Consider the following 13,990-nt stretch of genomic DNA (forward strand, 5'->3'; position numbering starts at 1 on the left):
TTGCGTACACGTCACCAGACGGCTTTACTGTTACAATTCTGCATGCCTTGCGGAAGGAAGAACACAGTTGAACGGATAGCCGCCTCGCCTGCCCATCCGCGTCGACGTCGCCTCGGTCGCTTGCTGTGCACCGGCCCACTACCCGAATGGGACACCGAGACGCCACCACGCGCAGCAACAGCACACGCGCCTACCTAACTGCAGCTACGCCGCACAGCCAGTCCGCATCGCGACTGGCTCGTTGTGCCTGGCCTGCTTCTGCCCCGTGGGTCGGACCCTAACCGTCGCTAGCTCCATCGATCACAGAACACTGTCGCCATCTACGCCCTGTACTAACCTCGCTTCCCTCCTTCTCAGCTGCGCAGGGCGACACAATACAACCCTCCTGGCCCCTTCTGCCGCCCCACACCTGCACTCGCACTTCCACTCCCACCTCCATTCCCACCTCCACTGCGAAATGCCGAAACGTGTTCACACGGGCGGCGGCGCGAACTCGCCCGCCAGCTTGTACAGCCCCAGCGCCGGCCCCACGAAGCGGAACGCGATCCAGCCGCCCAGCAGCACGAAGACGGAGGCGTAGGCTGCGGGTTGGCGGGGGAGGGTTGGTGGTATGGCGTGAAGGCGGGTATCAGTATGTGTTGCACCGCGGGGTCGACCCGGGGTCTGGCCCGGCCTGGTAGCGCGGACGAAGCGGGTGGTGCGTCCCCACGGAGCGCCCCGCTTCCGTACGTTTCTACGGCATTGCTGCACCAGTTGTTCATTACTGGCAAGCAGCTGCATAACCGGCATCACTCATGAGCTCCCAAGTCCCCACCCATGGCGAATCCCCAACCTCAGCCAATCGCTGCGCTCCTAACCCGTCCCTCCTCTCCAGCCTCTCCGCCCTTCTCCTCCATCCTTCTCTTCGCCCCTCTTCCGCCTGTGCCCCCACCTCTCTGCCCTCATAGGCCAACCTCTGCCTCCTTTTCATTCACCCCTTTTCCAACCCACCGGCCTTGTTGGCCCAGAACAGCACCCCGCGCCGGCCCAGGTACAACTCCGTCAGTTTGGTGCCGAGGTCCATGCGCTCCCAGCCCTCGGGGAACAGCTGGCCCTCCGACCAGGCCGCCATGTTCTCATACTGACTGTCGATCTTGTTCTGCGAGCAGGTAGGAAGGAAGGAATACCGTACGGTATGTGAACGGAGGGACGGGGTAAGGGGGCCGAGGAGGGGTGGGGGGAACGGTAGGGGAGGGCGGCATTCCGGCGTTGGGCAACGAGGCGGGGTGGCGAGGGCTAAGCGCTAACGCCGCAATTTCCACGCTCCAAAAGTTTCAATGTCATGGTCGCTGGCAATCTGGGTCACGTGCATTCTGGCGCCAGCCTATGGTATGTGCCCAGCCCCGCAACACCACCCTGCAACACCCGTCCCCAGAATGCGCCTGCTTCCACCCTCACGGCAACCGACCCATTCCCGCGCCTATTCCCAAGCGTCCGAAAGTCACTACAACGCTCCTATACGCGCTTGCCTGCTGCTGAGTCATGCCGCGAATCGGGATGGGCTTCGGCTTGGCGCCGGGCATGCCCGCTGAGGGCGGTCGGGAGGCTGCGGGTCCCGGTGCTGGCCCCTTGCCGCGGATAGCCGCCTCTAGCCGCTCCAGCTCCGCCTCCTTGTTTTGCACGCCTGAGCTGCTAGTAGAGGGGCCATCGCTAGTCGGCCCGTCGCCAGCGCTGAAAACATGACGTTCCCTTGTCGTTTTCGTGCACAGGCGCGGAAAACGATTACGAGCTTCACAGGCCATCAGCGCGGCGATGCGTGCAAGGCGCGGTGATGCGACCGGTGCGAAAGGCCGCGCGCCGCGCAGGACGCGGCAAGGCTTTAGTTGATAAATTGTGTTCATCGTGTATGGCCGGAGATCCCGCGATGAGCAGCGCTGTGCAAAATGTTGGTGCTCGCTCTACAACGTAGTCCTGCGCGTGCGTGTGCTTCTACGGTCGTTGCTACACACTTGCAGCCAAATCGTTAAGCTTCTTTGGTGTCCAGCACCAGCGCCAGGCGCACCACAGTCCGATTGGAATGGCAAACACAGTGTGTGATGGGGACAGGGTTCAAGGCAGGTTGGCAAACACAGTGTGACTGTCCCTCCTCACCCCGCTCTCCGCCTCCCCCACCCCCTCGGCCGCAGCCACTTGGCCTCCAAGCTCCAAGACCAAATCGAGGTTGCCATAAACTAATAGGGCGATTGCTGTGTCCAGTAACGACCGGGTGACAGACAAGCACCTTTGCAACATCACAGCAGAAGTAGTCCTGTACTCACCCCTCAGTCTGCCGCGACGTTCCATACCCTCCCTCCCATTATCTTCGTCAATTTCAGGTGGATTCCATTGGTAGCGGCGACACGTACTACACAGGGACGGACACACACCGTGTCCGTCCTTGAAGCCCCAGCCGCATTCCATCGCCGCATGCCCGGTGCCGCCCCTGCCCACAACCCCCGCCACCAATTCTCCACGCCTGGCCATGCTTATATCCCTGGTGAATTGCGATGACGCTTCAATCCATCACCGTGAATACGAAAACTGAGAGGACCGGTGCACGTCATATACATTTCCCAGGTTGGGTTCAGAAGGTCCTAGGCTGAGCCATATATAAATATGCAGTAATACTACATTGGTAGCGCACTTAGATTACCGCATAGCCTTCGGCGAGGGGTTCGGTGTCCTTGCATGGAGACTCATTCCGCAGCGCTACGTCCCAACGTCAAAGGCCAGCACCGTTCGCCAGGGACCCAGTCACAATACTTTCACGACAACGTTCATAACTTGCGCTTGGTCATTTTGAGTCTTTGGTGTGTTAAAATGAAGTCCACGATGATCTCGCGCTTCGGACTCGCGCTTCTGCTGGCGTCTGCGCTCCTGATCAACCCTATCGTCCGTGCCGAGGATGAGGGTGTCGATGATGACGAGTACGCTGACACCGCGCGCGCTATGCTAATTGTACGCAAGTTCACGAAGGAGGACATCGTCGTCCAGGGCAAGAACGTGACTGTGGAGGTGGACATTTTCAACTCTGGCATCAGGTAGGCCTAATTGAGCTGGTAGAGCGGCTTTCGGCGTGGTCTGATCGCGCGGTCCCGTGGTGTTCGACGGTCTGCAGCACCGCATCGTCCGTCAAGTACACCGACGTCCTGCCCGAGAACGCTACCCTGGTTGAGGGCTCCCTGGAGGTTGATTTCGGCAAGATTACCGTCGGCAGCCACGTCAAGCACAGCTACGTCGTCATCTTTACCACCGGCAATGTCCAGGTCCAGCTGCCCCCCGCTCTGGTCTCTTACCTGGCTGAGACTGACTCCACTGAGCCTACTGTGAGTTGCAATGGGAAAATTGCTGTGTTGTCGAGCACAAAAGTACGGGATTGGGGCCTGTCGTGGGCGGGTTCACCGTGGGTGTGGGCGGGTATTAGCAGTTCCGAGTGCTACAGCCGTGCCTGTCTGTGCGCCGCCCCGGCACTGTTTTTACCCACCCTACCTTGCCTGTGTTTTATGCACCTGCAGCTGGGTGCCTCGTCCTCCCAGGTCCTGTACGTGCTGACCCCCGTTCAGCAGCTGCAGCGCTACGCCCTGCAGGCGGTGAGTGAAGCGGCGGAACGCGCGCTCGTTCGGGGCCCTTTGTCCACACAAACGCCACAGGGCATTGGCAGAGCTCTGACCCGGCTCTGAGCGCATCCATAAGCTTAACCTCAGCCATGGCACGCACACGGCCTCAAACCTCAGCGGTTCTGTAAACCAGGGAATGCGGCGCCCCTTCCTTTCTCCTGCATCTGTTCCTGCCAACGTGCTCATCGGTTGTTGTGCGTGCCCTCTCTATTTCGTGCAGGGCACGTACGCCAGCCTGGGCTTTGCTCGCACCCCCACTGACTGGCGCAACCTGGCTATCGTGATCGGCACGATCGGCACTGCCCTGGGCGCCAACTGGATGGTGAAGAAGGTGAAGGCCTCGAACAAGGACCGGCAACGCGAGCGCGCCTACAAGGAGCTCACCAAGGACGACTAAATGTCGGGCTCCTTGTGCAGCGCAGCTCTAGTGCTGCAGCAGCCGTGTGGCGTGCATGGCCACTAGCAGCGGCGCCGGCGGCTGGCTATTGGCTGCGCGGTGGAGCATTAGCGGCCGTGAACGGAGCACAGCAGCACATGTCCTGCGATTGTCAGGGCTATGAGGCTGCATTGTGTTCGGCTTAATAGCATGGGCAGGACACCACCGCGTAGTATCAGCCGGCCAACGGTATCTGCCCGTGCCTGGAGGTAGCACTGAGCAAACCGTTGCTGCGTGCGATGCCTGGTGTGGTGCATTCACCCACTCAGGCGGGGATCTAGATAGGGTGCGCTTGCCGCAAGGGGCGCCCAGCGCCCCAAAGCTGAATAGGATCGATGGCGCAGCATTGTCGCCATTAGGATTAGGAGCCCTGGCCTGCAATGAATCGGCCGGTGGCAAATGACCTCAACCTGTAGGCCTCATGACCTGACCCCAATCGGAACTCGGACTAGTGTGACAATACTGACTGCGACGACCTTCTGACGGCTGGTTGGACACACTGACTGTGCTTGTGATGCGCCACGAGTGTTGGCCTTGGCTATGTAAATGTGAGCGATTGAACGGTCACTGCTGTCCTTGGGAGGTGGGCGGCTCGCGTCTATCGGCACGGGTGGGACCGCACCATGTCAGGGGCTCAGGGTTCAGGTTTCAGCGTACACCGCAGCGCACACGGGCCACGCAAGTTGTATTACACCAACAGTTGCCACTCTCTCACGCTGACGTGGCGTGGGTGCAGAGTTGGCGCGCAATGGGATGCCTTGCTCAGCGTTGCCGTCCGCGCTATGGCCCATGCTGCTTGGCCTCCAGGCACTCCACTCCTGAGTTGTGCCTCCACAGAACCAGAGTTACTTTAAGAGGCATACGGGCGCACATCCTCACGTGGTTTGCTGTATCACTCTTCTTCTCTTTGGCTCTCTTGTGAACACACACGCACACACATGCCCGTCCGTAACACAGCTCCGTACCTGGGGGAAAGGAGGATGCGAAAGAACAGCCCCGAAGTCATCGTAACTATTGCAAGTTCGTTCAGCACGTAAGTTCAGCACGAATAGCCCTCAGGAAACGAGCAAGCATGCTGTCATGATGCCTGATGATGCTGTCATGATGCCGCCTACTAGAAAGTGGCAGCGCTCCACGTCAAAACTGTCGACAGCCCGATCCAACATGCACGTTGCCGCGAACTTGCACTTCTTCTCCTCCAGAGCCCTATGTACCAGTCCGCGCGCGCCGCTACCTGCCAGCTCCTGTCAAGAGCGCCCTAAGCAAGGACGTACGCCTGCCAACTCGTGCCTGCAACCGCCTGTCCATTGTTGAGGTACCCCCACACGCCTTCGTAAAAACTATACAGACAGTGCGCGTACGTGTCCACACATCACGCAGGAACAATAACTCAATGCGGACGCTGGCCATGCATAGCTTTACGCCAGGCCTTCGCTCCCTGCCCAATCGCTGCGAGCTCCACCCTCTGTCCAGCCCAGCGGTGCATCCACGCTGTCAGCAAGAGAGCGCCTATCCTAACCCAGCGCTGCGAAGGCACCTCGTGCGCGCGCGCCAACGGGTCTCCCAGCCTGCTCGGCTGTACACAGCCGCGCCCGTGCCCGCATTGCGTTCGCTGCTGCGGCTGCGGATGGAGCTTCACAGCACATGACCATGCCTGCTGCCGCCGCAGCATCCGTGCGCGCGCCAGTCCTCCACTGGCAGCCTGAGCTACCGCCGCCGTTGCTGTTGCTACTGCTGCCACGAAAGGTCGGCCTCCATCCGTCGCCGTTAGCTACTGCCTGCGGTAATTGCCCACCCGAAGCGGTACCGTATATCTGCTTCGCAGCCATTGCTGCTGCTCCGGATGCCTCCTCGCATCGCTGGTCGACGCTTCGGCCGCCCCTCGATGCCAGCCTCTAATGCTAAATGCTACGCCTGTTCTAGGGCCGCCCAGCTGGCGCGCCCGTATCCCGAGCTATGCCGCCCCACTAGCCGCTGCCTGACTAGCTGCCCTGCAGGGCGGGCTTCAGGGCAGTGGGCGAGCCGCCTGGCCCGTCATCCGATGCCGGCACGTCCTGCGAGGACGTTGCCTTGGGCTGCTTCTTGATAACGCTGAGCTCCCGCTCGCCCACCTGCAACAATAGAGGTATGTACGCATCGCCGTTAACTTGCATCATGCGTTGCCCGCGGAGCAGCAGCGTCCCGGCCCGATGCCGGCACCATCACGAGCGTGTCCATACCCCCTTGGCCCGTGTCCCAACCCCTACAGTGCCTAGTTCCGAAACACGACCCACGGGAGACCGGCCGGCCCTATGGTTGGCCATACAGGCTACACATTGCTGGCAGGGCGCAACTCGTTTCTACATGTTTCCGCGTCGCCCATGAGTCCTCGCATTCCCTTTGTGCTTGCCCACCCTGCTATCCCCCTGCGTGCCGGGACCAACGCGCTGGGCTTGGTCATGAAACCCGCCCCGCCCCCTTGGCCACTTCCTATAGCGGGCGGCTGCGGGTGCCCACCTCGCGTATGCTGTGCTCCGGGTAGCGGATGACGTAGTCCAGCGCGAACACGGTGGAGGGCACGGCCAGCAGCAGCCCCCACACGCCCAGGTTGTGCTCCGCGATCAGCAGCACGGACAGCACCATGAGCGGGTGCAGCTTCAGGTGCGCCGAGTATATGGCGGGGTTGAGCGCGTACGCCTCCACAAAGTGCACCTGCGCGCGTGGTCACGGAAAGCGTCAAGCAACGAGCAACTATCATACTGCTGTACTGGTTCAAACCCGATGCAGCCTAAGACTCAGGCCCCAGCTCGGAAAAAGGACTTGTGTGGTGCGGTACACATCCATTCGGGCCGTTGCAGCTTTGTCCCAACCCAATGGCGGTGCGGCACCTTTGCCCCGCGCCCTACCCACCATCGCCACCATGACGATGACCATGGCCAGCTTCACGAAGCCGTACTCGGTCAGCGCCACGAATCCAATGGGGACGGTGGAGATGATGCAGCCCATGATGGGGATGAAGGAGCACAGGAACACAAACAGGCTCAGCAGGCCGATGCCGGGAATGGCCAGCAGCCACATGCCCGCCGCCGTCAGCGCCGTGTTCACCACCGCGATCTGGGCCTGCGGGGTGTGGGTGAATGGAGGGCGGCGAGCAGGGGAAAAGCGGCGTGGGCAATATGCTTGCTCGTACTTAGGTCTCCAGGGTTGAGTGCCGATCCTCCCAGTGCAGCTTCCCCGGCCAGCAACCAACGCCGTGCACCTTGTCAAGTCAGCTGCCCCCCGTGTCTCCATCTACACCCGTTGCACCCATCCCTCCTCCTTCCCCACCATCTCCACCATCCGCGCGCCGCACGCGCCCCTCTCACCTGCACCTGCAGCGCCTTCCCGAACAGCTGCCCGAACACCAGCAGCATGGGCGCCACCTCGTTGTACACGGGCGCCAGGCGGGAGGTGGCCAGGCTGGAGATGCCGCGGGAGATGCGCGGCATGTCCCACACGAACAGGAAGCCCAGGATGAGCGACACCAGCGCCTGGTGGTGTGACGGCATGATTGTGGGGGCGGCAGCGGCGCCCGGGGTGGGTGGGTTGGTACTTTGCAAGGATGATGGAGCAACAGCAACCGACTACCCTATACGGATGCATGTATTCGGGGATTCGCCCCCCTCTCTCCCACATACCTGCAGGCTGAACTTGGCCACGGACTTGAGGAACAGCCCCGTGTACTTGGCGGCGGTGTTGGTGTAGCCCTTGAGCATGGAGCTCACAGCCAGGCCCAGCTGCGTGCTGCGCTCCGCAGACCACACCTGTATGGCCATGAGAGGGGTGGAGGGGTGGAGGGATGGATTCAGTCATGACCATGGAAGTCGGAGGCCGGGCACAGAGGTTGGGAGGCTCATGTCTGAGGCGGGGGCGGCTCAAGCGACGATCGCGGCAGAATGGAGCCTCAGCGCTGTGTGCATGGCACGCAGCTACGGGGCCCCGCCGACCCTCGGCAGCTGACACGGGCATAACGCCGTACACAACCCTCCATGACAGGCCAACCCCCTCTCCATGTGCCCCGCGCTTCCGTTGGCCCACATATCCTTATTTGCAACACCGACGCCGCATTCCTCGTGCTTCATCATCCTTCCATCCATCCCACCAAAGCCACGGAGTGCCGAGACCGCCTACCTAAAACAGCGTTTCTGCACACCGCATCGCCTTCGCCCCCCCCCCAAATCTACGCCTCCCATGTAATCAGCGTCGCCGCCACCCTCACCCCGCCGTGCCCCGCCCAGCTCGCACCTGCGGCTCCTGCAGCGCCGCCGCCGCGATGTCGTTGCTGGTGGCCAGGTACACGGCCTTCTCCAGGCTGGTCATCACTTGGTCGCTGTTTAGGTTGTTGCAATTGGTTTGAGGGGCGCACGGTGGGGCGGGCGTGCAAGGACAAGCACGCATGTGAGGGCCGCGTGGCCGCACGCAACAGGCGTGTGGAGGTAGGCCGAGCGCGTGAACAATGCCGGGCGGGGAGGAAAGACGGTGCATGCTCGCATCGAAGCCATGATCGCTTCGCCTCCCTTCCCCTTCCCCTTCACATGTTGGCATCACACTCGCGCCTCCTACACACGCCACGTTACTCGTACATGCAAATGGCCACAGGTACATCCCGCCCTGTGTCCGGTTCCCTGACTCCAGTTAGCCAACCCAATTCAACCTGCATGCCCGCAATGCACCTCCCCGCTCCCACGCCTGGCGCCCAACGCTCGGCTCACCCAACGCCGCGCCGCATCTTCTCCACCAGGATCACCTGTGGCGTCATTGAGGTGTGCATGTGAAGCGTCAATCGAGAAAGCGGCAACCAGTCGGCTACACCGATGCTGTTGACTGGCTGGCAACGATTTCCACCCAGGTGCCAGCCCACACATGCCGCCGCTGTCAACCTGACGCAACGCCCTGCTGCTTTTCTTCGTAGCTGCAAGCGCTCCAGTGGCTCAGCGTCGGGCTTCTCTGGGGTGTAGCATAACCAAGCCTGACATGTAGCCCAGATAACGTCCGGCTGGTCTCTGGTGAGAGCACGATCCTCTGGCCCCGCGGCGGCGGCGCGCCACCGGCCCCCACCCCTGCGCCCAGCCCAGCCCCGGTCCGTGCTCTCACCCAGATGTTGTCGCTTTGTAGCCGGTTCACAAAGTCCGCTCCCTCCCGTGCAATGTCTGGTATCGTCAGCACGCCTAGCAGCGTGAATATTCCCAGGATCATGAAGAAATAGAGGAGCACCAGCACCTGCCGGCGCATCGGCTGCGTCGGCAGCAGCGACTGCACCAGCTGCGCCTCCTGCGCGTTCTGCACGAACGAGTTCCCGATAAAGGACACAATGAAGGTGCCCAGCACCATCTGCGAGGGAGCGGGAGGCGCGTGGGAAGTCAGGGTCAGCCCGGCGAGAGCTGAGGGGGCTGCGGACCAGCGAACAGAGGATGCCCACGCCGCACGTGTGCAATTTGCGTTTAGCGGGCCTCTCACCCCTGCAAAATCATGCAGCTGATACGCCAGGGCTGCTGTAAAGCCCCAGATGGCTAGCTTCGTGAACGGAATCGCGTTGATCAGCGTCCGCAGCTCCGGCGCGAAGTCGACAGATGCAGTCGGAGACGCTGACGCGTCAACCGAACTCGTCGGTGACGGGCTTGCGCTGTTCTTTGAGCTACATCGTACTCCCAAGGCCTGCCGGCTTTGAAGCCGGCACCTGGGGGTCGCTAGGTGGGCCCTTGGTGCGCAAAGCGGAGGGCAGCATGGTTGCGTCGACCGGCTTGGCCGCACTGCACCAAGCCGAGGACAGCCAGCAAGCCCTGCCATGGGGCTTTGGCCCCGTTCAATAGCCCCCGCTTATCTTAGGCTTGCTCGTGAATAAAAGCGAGTCTGGCAATCCACGTCTGCACCGTTGTCACGTTCAATAAACTGGTTTGTGCGGTGTAACAATGTTTTCACGCGTGTGGCGGGAGTGTTTGGAACAGCTCGGAAACCTGCGGGGGAGAGCCGGAGAGGGGGGAAAGTGGCACTCGGTACTCCATGCAAGTGCCGCTTGCCGGTGTGCCTCGGCCCCTGTCGGGCTTATGTTCTTCAACAACGCTGCCTTCAGGATACATTTAGCACAATATAGGACAATTATCGACCAACTATAATCGCATTTCATTTCACATTTGCCTTTCCTCCCTCGAGACACAGCCATGCCTAAAGTCGTTGGTTTCCAGTGGGAGCGCTATGAGGCTTGGCGTCACCACCCACTGCTGCAGTTCAACAAGCGGAACGCCTTCCCAGGCGTGGGCATCGGCTTTGCTGCGTTCCTGGCTTATGTCGCATACGACAAGAGCCAGCCAAAGGAGGACCACCACTAAGTGCAGTGTGCGGAGCTGCTGAAAATAGAGACGTGATGCTGGAACTGCACGCTCGAGGACAAGCAGCTTTGGTGCAGCCGGAGCTCACATGGCTTAATATATGGTGTAGATAATTAGAAACTGACGGTGAGGCGCCGCATGTCGGTAGAGTGCGCGTGGCCACGGTGGCCCGCTCGTGTCGTGGGGGAGGATGGTGGCAGACAATGAACCTGTTGGTGGGTACCAGCTGCTGGGCGCAGCGGCCAGTCCAGGCCTACGGAGTTTTTGGCGGGGCATCTTGTTGTGCTGGTGCACGCACGGAAGTATGTAACGGGTATGGATGCCTCAACACGCACCTTGCGCAAACAGGGTATGGGCACCGCATCCAGTCCGCACAGCCTCACCATGTTAATGTCTCCCCATGCCGGGGATGGCCAGCAGGGCATGTGCACAGCAGCAGCAGCGGCGGCCGTCACAGGACTGCAGCTTGAAGCTCAGCTTATGGGTGAGCTGTGGCGGCAGCCAGGCCGCTTTCGAATGCAATGGGTGGGCAGCTGGGGCAGAGGCTGACGGAAGCGCCGGGTAGCCCAGGCTGGCGCCAGGTTGTCGCAAGGGAAGACGATAGTTCGGTGACTTGATGCCCTAGCATTGTTCGGACATCATGTAGCCCTTTGCTGGATCAACACACGAAAACGGCGCCGCAGCGGCACAGCCATGGCACATGGGGCGTCTAGGGGTGTGGCACATCAATGTGGACTGCCCGTTGCAGTGGACTGCCCCGTAAAGTGAATCCACAGCTTACCGAGTCACGGCATCGGGGCGGTCAGGCAGCTCGGGCTATCGGCTGCAAGCGCCTTCATCACATTAAGTCATTGACCAGCCTGTGCGGCTGTGATTTCCATATCCAGTGTACCTACCAGAGTAACACGCCGCGCATGCCGGCGTCTGCGGTCGTGCGGCATCAGGCCTTCCGACGTTCCGTTACCGCCTGGTGCTGACAGATGCACCACACAATGCACGGCGCTTGTGCGGCATTCATGTGGCAATCTGCAGTGAGTTCATACACGTTTCGGCTTCCAGCAGTCGGCACGCCAACGCCCCACGCTCTAGCTCTCAGGCCTGGCGGGACTGCGTCACAGGGGCACCGCGGTCGCAACGTCGCGTTGCTCCCTAACGCACGCGTGGCCTGAAGTCTGTGTGGCGTGGCCTTGCCCGAGTCCGAGGAGAATGCGGTCGGAATGACAACAGCGCTGCACTGCCGCCTGCAAGCCCACTCCGCCTTCCGCTCTGGTCTACGTACGCGTTAGTTCCGCAACGCACGTCAATAGCGCGGGCCGAGCACAGCGCTCGTATCTTCCTTCGTTCGGAACGAAATTTGCCCAAAAAGGCCTCTGGCGGACGAAAAGTTTTTGATCTTGACTTGGAATTTCGGCCAAAACGCACGGGATCTTGGGGGGTCTTTCGGCAAACAGACGAAGACATTTTTGGTATTTCGGCCACTTTTGGCCAAGGACAGGGGGTTCCAGCGGCTACTCCACGGCCGAAACCTGCGTGGCATATGGTAAGAAGTCTCAAAGGGCTGTATCTATGGGTGTTGACGGCGGGAGACAGGGTTCCCCTGGCGGGAGAGTGAGGTTGGGTCGGCGGGAAGCAGGGGAGGAGTGGGCGTGTCGTGTCGGTGTCGACATCGTGCGGGTCGGGGGCGGAGCCCCCGGTAAAAATTTTGGGGTGAACGAACCGGCGGCAGCCTGTTTCGTCAACTAAACGAAGCCATTTTAAGGAATTCGGCCACTGACGCCGCCCCTGCCTTCGTAAGATACGAGCGCTGGCCGAGCAACAGCAGTGGCAACGTCTCTTCGCTCCGCCGCATCCGACACTGTCCAGCCCATCTTCCTGCATCTCACTACCCCTGCTGCACTCCTCGGGAAGTGGGTTCCAAACTACGGCAGCATTCCCCGGGGCTTCTGGCGCATGCACCAGTTTCCCCCACACTTCGCCTCTCGTCAGCCTCCCAAGCTCCACTTGACCTCCACCTCCGCACTACGCCCGGGCACGCAATAACTTTCATTCATGTATCTTTCCTAGTAACAATGTTAGACGTCAAGGTCAACCCTCATACGTACCGCGACTACCGCCGCTACCCGAAGAGCTCCCACGACTGCACCCGCAGTGACCGCAGCACGGCCGCCATCAATTCCTGCTGCTCGCCTTCCCCAAGCGCCGGCGCCGACACCACCGCACCCGCAACTGGCGTCTGCGGTGCGCTAGGCGTGCTCAGCGTGATCAGCAGGTCCGAGCTCACGTGCGGCAGGCGCAATACGGCTAGCAGCACACACGTGTCGGCCGCCTGCTGCCCCCGCCGCATGGTCTGCCGCCCCCGCACCACACAGCGGTAGCTCGCTTCCGGCACACCCGGCACGTCCTGCACGCCTGTGCGGTATTGTAAAAGAGTCATGGAATGCCGTTGGTACCTTGGCACTTCGTATCGGCTACGATTGAAAGACTGTGTGTGAAGCGCCACGCCCAAGTGCACTCTATGTGTGGAATTGATGAATGCCCACAGCAACACTTGCAGTCATGTCCTGCTTACCCAATGCCGCCACCGACTCAACGGCCGCCGCGACGGCTTCATTGCCCACCGCGGCGTCTTCAAACATGTGCCGCCCTGCCTCGCCGTCTGGCACTGCAGCGTCATGCTCCTGGCGACGTACAGAAACAAGAGACGCACCGGGGCGTGCGTTGGTTTGCGCCTTGGGAAGCGTATTTGTAGAATGGGCGGCAGGCAACTTGACCATATGGTAAGTGCCCGATGTATTGCGGGTTGTCTCCCGTTGCGAGTGGGGGCAGGAGCCCGACAGCGTCGACAAATTCTGCCTCCCAGGCCGCAGTCAGTCGGACACGCACCACAATTTCGAAGATGACTGCCTGGTCGACGCCCGTGTCCGCCCATATCTCCTGGTGGTCTGGCACAGGCCTCATGTCACTCACGTCCAGCATCCTGTTGTTATGTTTGCAAGTTGTCGGCGCAAGTTCTGGCGCGGGTTCTGGGGCGTATGAGTCATGGTGTGCCAAACTGCCATTCACGATGACCCTTTGCCGCAGCATACGCAGATGCTGTGCGCAGCGAGTTCTCCGATGAGAGATACAATTACAAATACTATTCGTGTTGCCGGTGTAAGTGTTTGCGCCACAGCCGTGGCGGCAGGCGGCCTTGGGGTGGGGTGGGGGGACCCATGCGCAAGGCGGGAATTCGATAGCGCGACTCCTTACCTTGCCGGCAGTGAGCACGTCACCGCGCCGCCCCATAGCTCCCGCGTTTCTGTACTTTGTAACGAGCCTGAAATAGCCATAGAGGCTGGGTCGAATACAAGCCGGCTGCTCAGTGACGCGCGAATTGCGAAACACACCACCGTGTCACAGTAAGGCACAGTCTTCTCTTCTAGTCAACTGGCAGTAGGCGTGCATATGTGCTTGAATGACAGCTCATACTGCGAACGGCACGAGTATCTTTGTTGACGTAGGAATGAGTCCCAGGGCAAGCGTTTGGGCGGGTCGGCATACTCTCATTCGTCCCTCACCCACGGCGCGCAATATAG

General features: G+C 60.9%; 5 protein-coding genes across 5 annotated transcripts; 2 read left to right on the plus strand and 3 right to left on the minus strand.

Annotated features, from left to right (window-relative positions):
• Positions 1 to 18: 18 nt before the first annotated feature.
• On the minus strand, positions 19 to 2,018 carry CHLRE_05g245102v5 (uncharacterized protein). The gene is made up of 3 exons (XM_001700695.2): positions 1,509 to 2,018; positions 991 to 1,138; positions 19 to 581 (listed from the first exon to the last, which is right to left on the minus strand). Exons 1-3 carry the CDS (start codon positions 1,779 to 1,781, stop codon positions 472 to 474), a joined length of 531 nt encoding a protein of 176 aa, XP_001700747.2. The 5' UTR covers positions 1,782 to 2,018; the 3' UTR covers positions 19 to 471.
• A 648-nt stretch (positions 2,019 to 2,666) lies between these two features.
• CHLRE_05g244950v5 (uncharacterized protein) lies at positions 2,667 to 4,629 on the plus strand. Its single transcript, XM_001700869.2, has 4 exons — positions 2,667 to 3,059; positions 3,137 to 3,344; positions 3,534 to 3,608; positions 3,856 to 4,629. The coding sequence occupies exons 1-4, from the start codon at positions 2,839 to 2,841 to the stop codon at positions 4,030 to 4,032; spliced, it is 681 nt and encodes a 226-aa protein (XP_001700921.1). The 5' UTR covers positions 2,667 to 2,838; the 3' UTR covers positions 4,033 to 4,629.
• A 118-nt stretch (positions 4,630 to 4,747) lies between these two features.
• On the minus strand, positions 4,748 to 10,016 carry CHLRE_05g244900v5 (uncharacterized protein). The gene is made up of 9 exons (XM_001700694.2): positions 9,547 to 10,016; positions 9,184 to 9,420; positions 8,802 to 8,836; positions 8,335 to 8,419; positions 7,728 to 7,853; positions 7,416 to 7,580; positions 6,961 to 7,170; positions 6,568 to 6,762; positions 4,748 to 6,182 (listed from the first exon to the last, which is right to left on the minus strand). The coding sequence occupies exons 2-9, from the start codon at positions 9,418 to 9,420 to the stop codon at positions 6,054 to 6,056; spliced, it is 1,182 nt and encodes a 393-aa protein (XP_001700746.2). The 5' UTR covers positions 9,547 to 10,016; the 3' UTR covers positions 4,748 to 6,053.
• Positions 10,017 to 10,116: 100 nt separating this feature from the next.
• On the plus strand, positions 10,117 to 10,737 carry CHLRE_05g244901v5 (uncharacterized protein). The gene has a single exon (XM_001700868.2). It carries the CDS (start codon positions 10,248 to 10,250, stop codon positions 10,413 to 10,415), a length of 168 nt encoding a protein of 55 aa, XP_001700920.1. The 5' UTR covers positions 10,117 to 10,247; the 3' UTR covers positions 10,416 to 10,737.
• Positions 10,738 to 11,000: 263 nt separating this feature from the next.
• On the minus strand, positions 11,001 to 13,896 carry CHLRE_05g244850v5 (uncharacterized protein). Its single transcript, XM_001700693.2, has 5 exons — positions 13,665 to 13,896; positions 13,299 to 13,392; positions 12,985 to 13,093; positions 12,202 to 12,824; positions 11,001 to 11,941 (listed from the first exon to the last, which is right to left on the minus strand). Exons 1-4 carry the CDS (start codon positions 13,742 to 13,744, stop codon positions 12,532 to 12,534), a joined length of 576 nt encoding a protein of 191 aa, XP_001700745.1. The 5' UTR covers positions 13,745 to 13,896; the 3' UTR covers positions 11,001 to 11,941; positions 12,202 to 12,531.
• Positions 13,897 to 13,990: the final 94 nt, after the last annotated feature.

This window comes from Chlamydomonas reinhardtii, chromosome 5 (assembly GCF_000002595.2).
Source record: "Chlamydomonas reinhardtii strain CC-503 cw92 mt+ chromosome 5, whole genome shotgun sequence".
Classification (NCBI taxonomy): domain Eukaryota; kingdom Viridiplantae; phylum Chlorophyta; class Chlorophyceae; order Chlamydomonadales; family Chlamydomonadaceae; genus Chlamydomonas; species Chlamydomonas reinhardtii.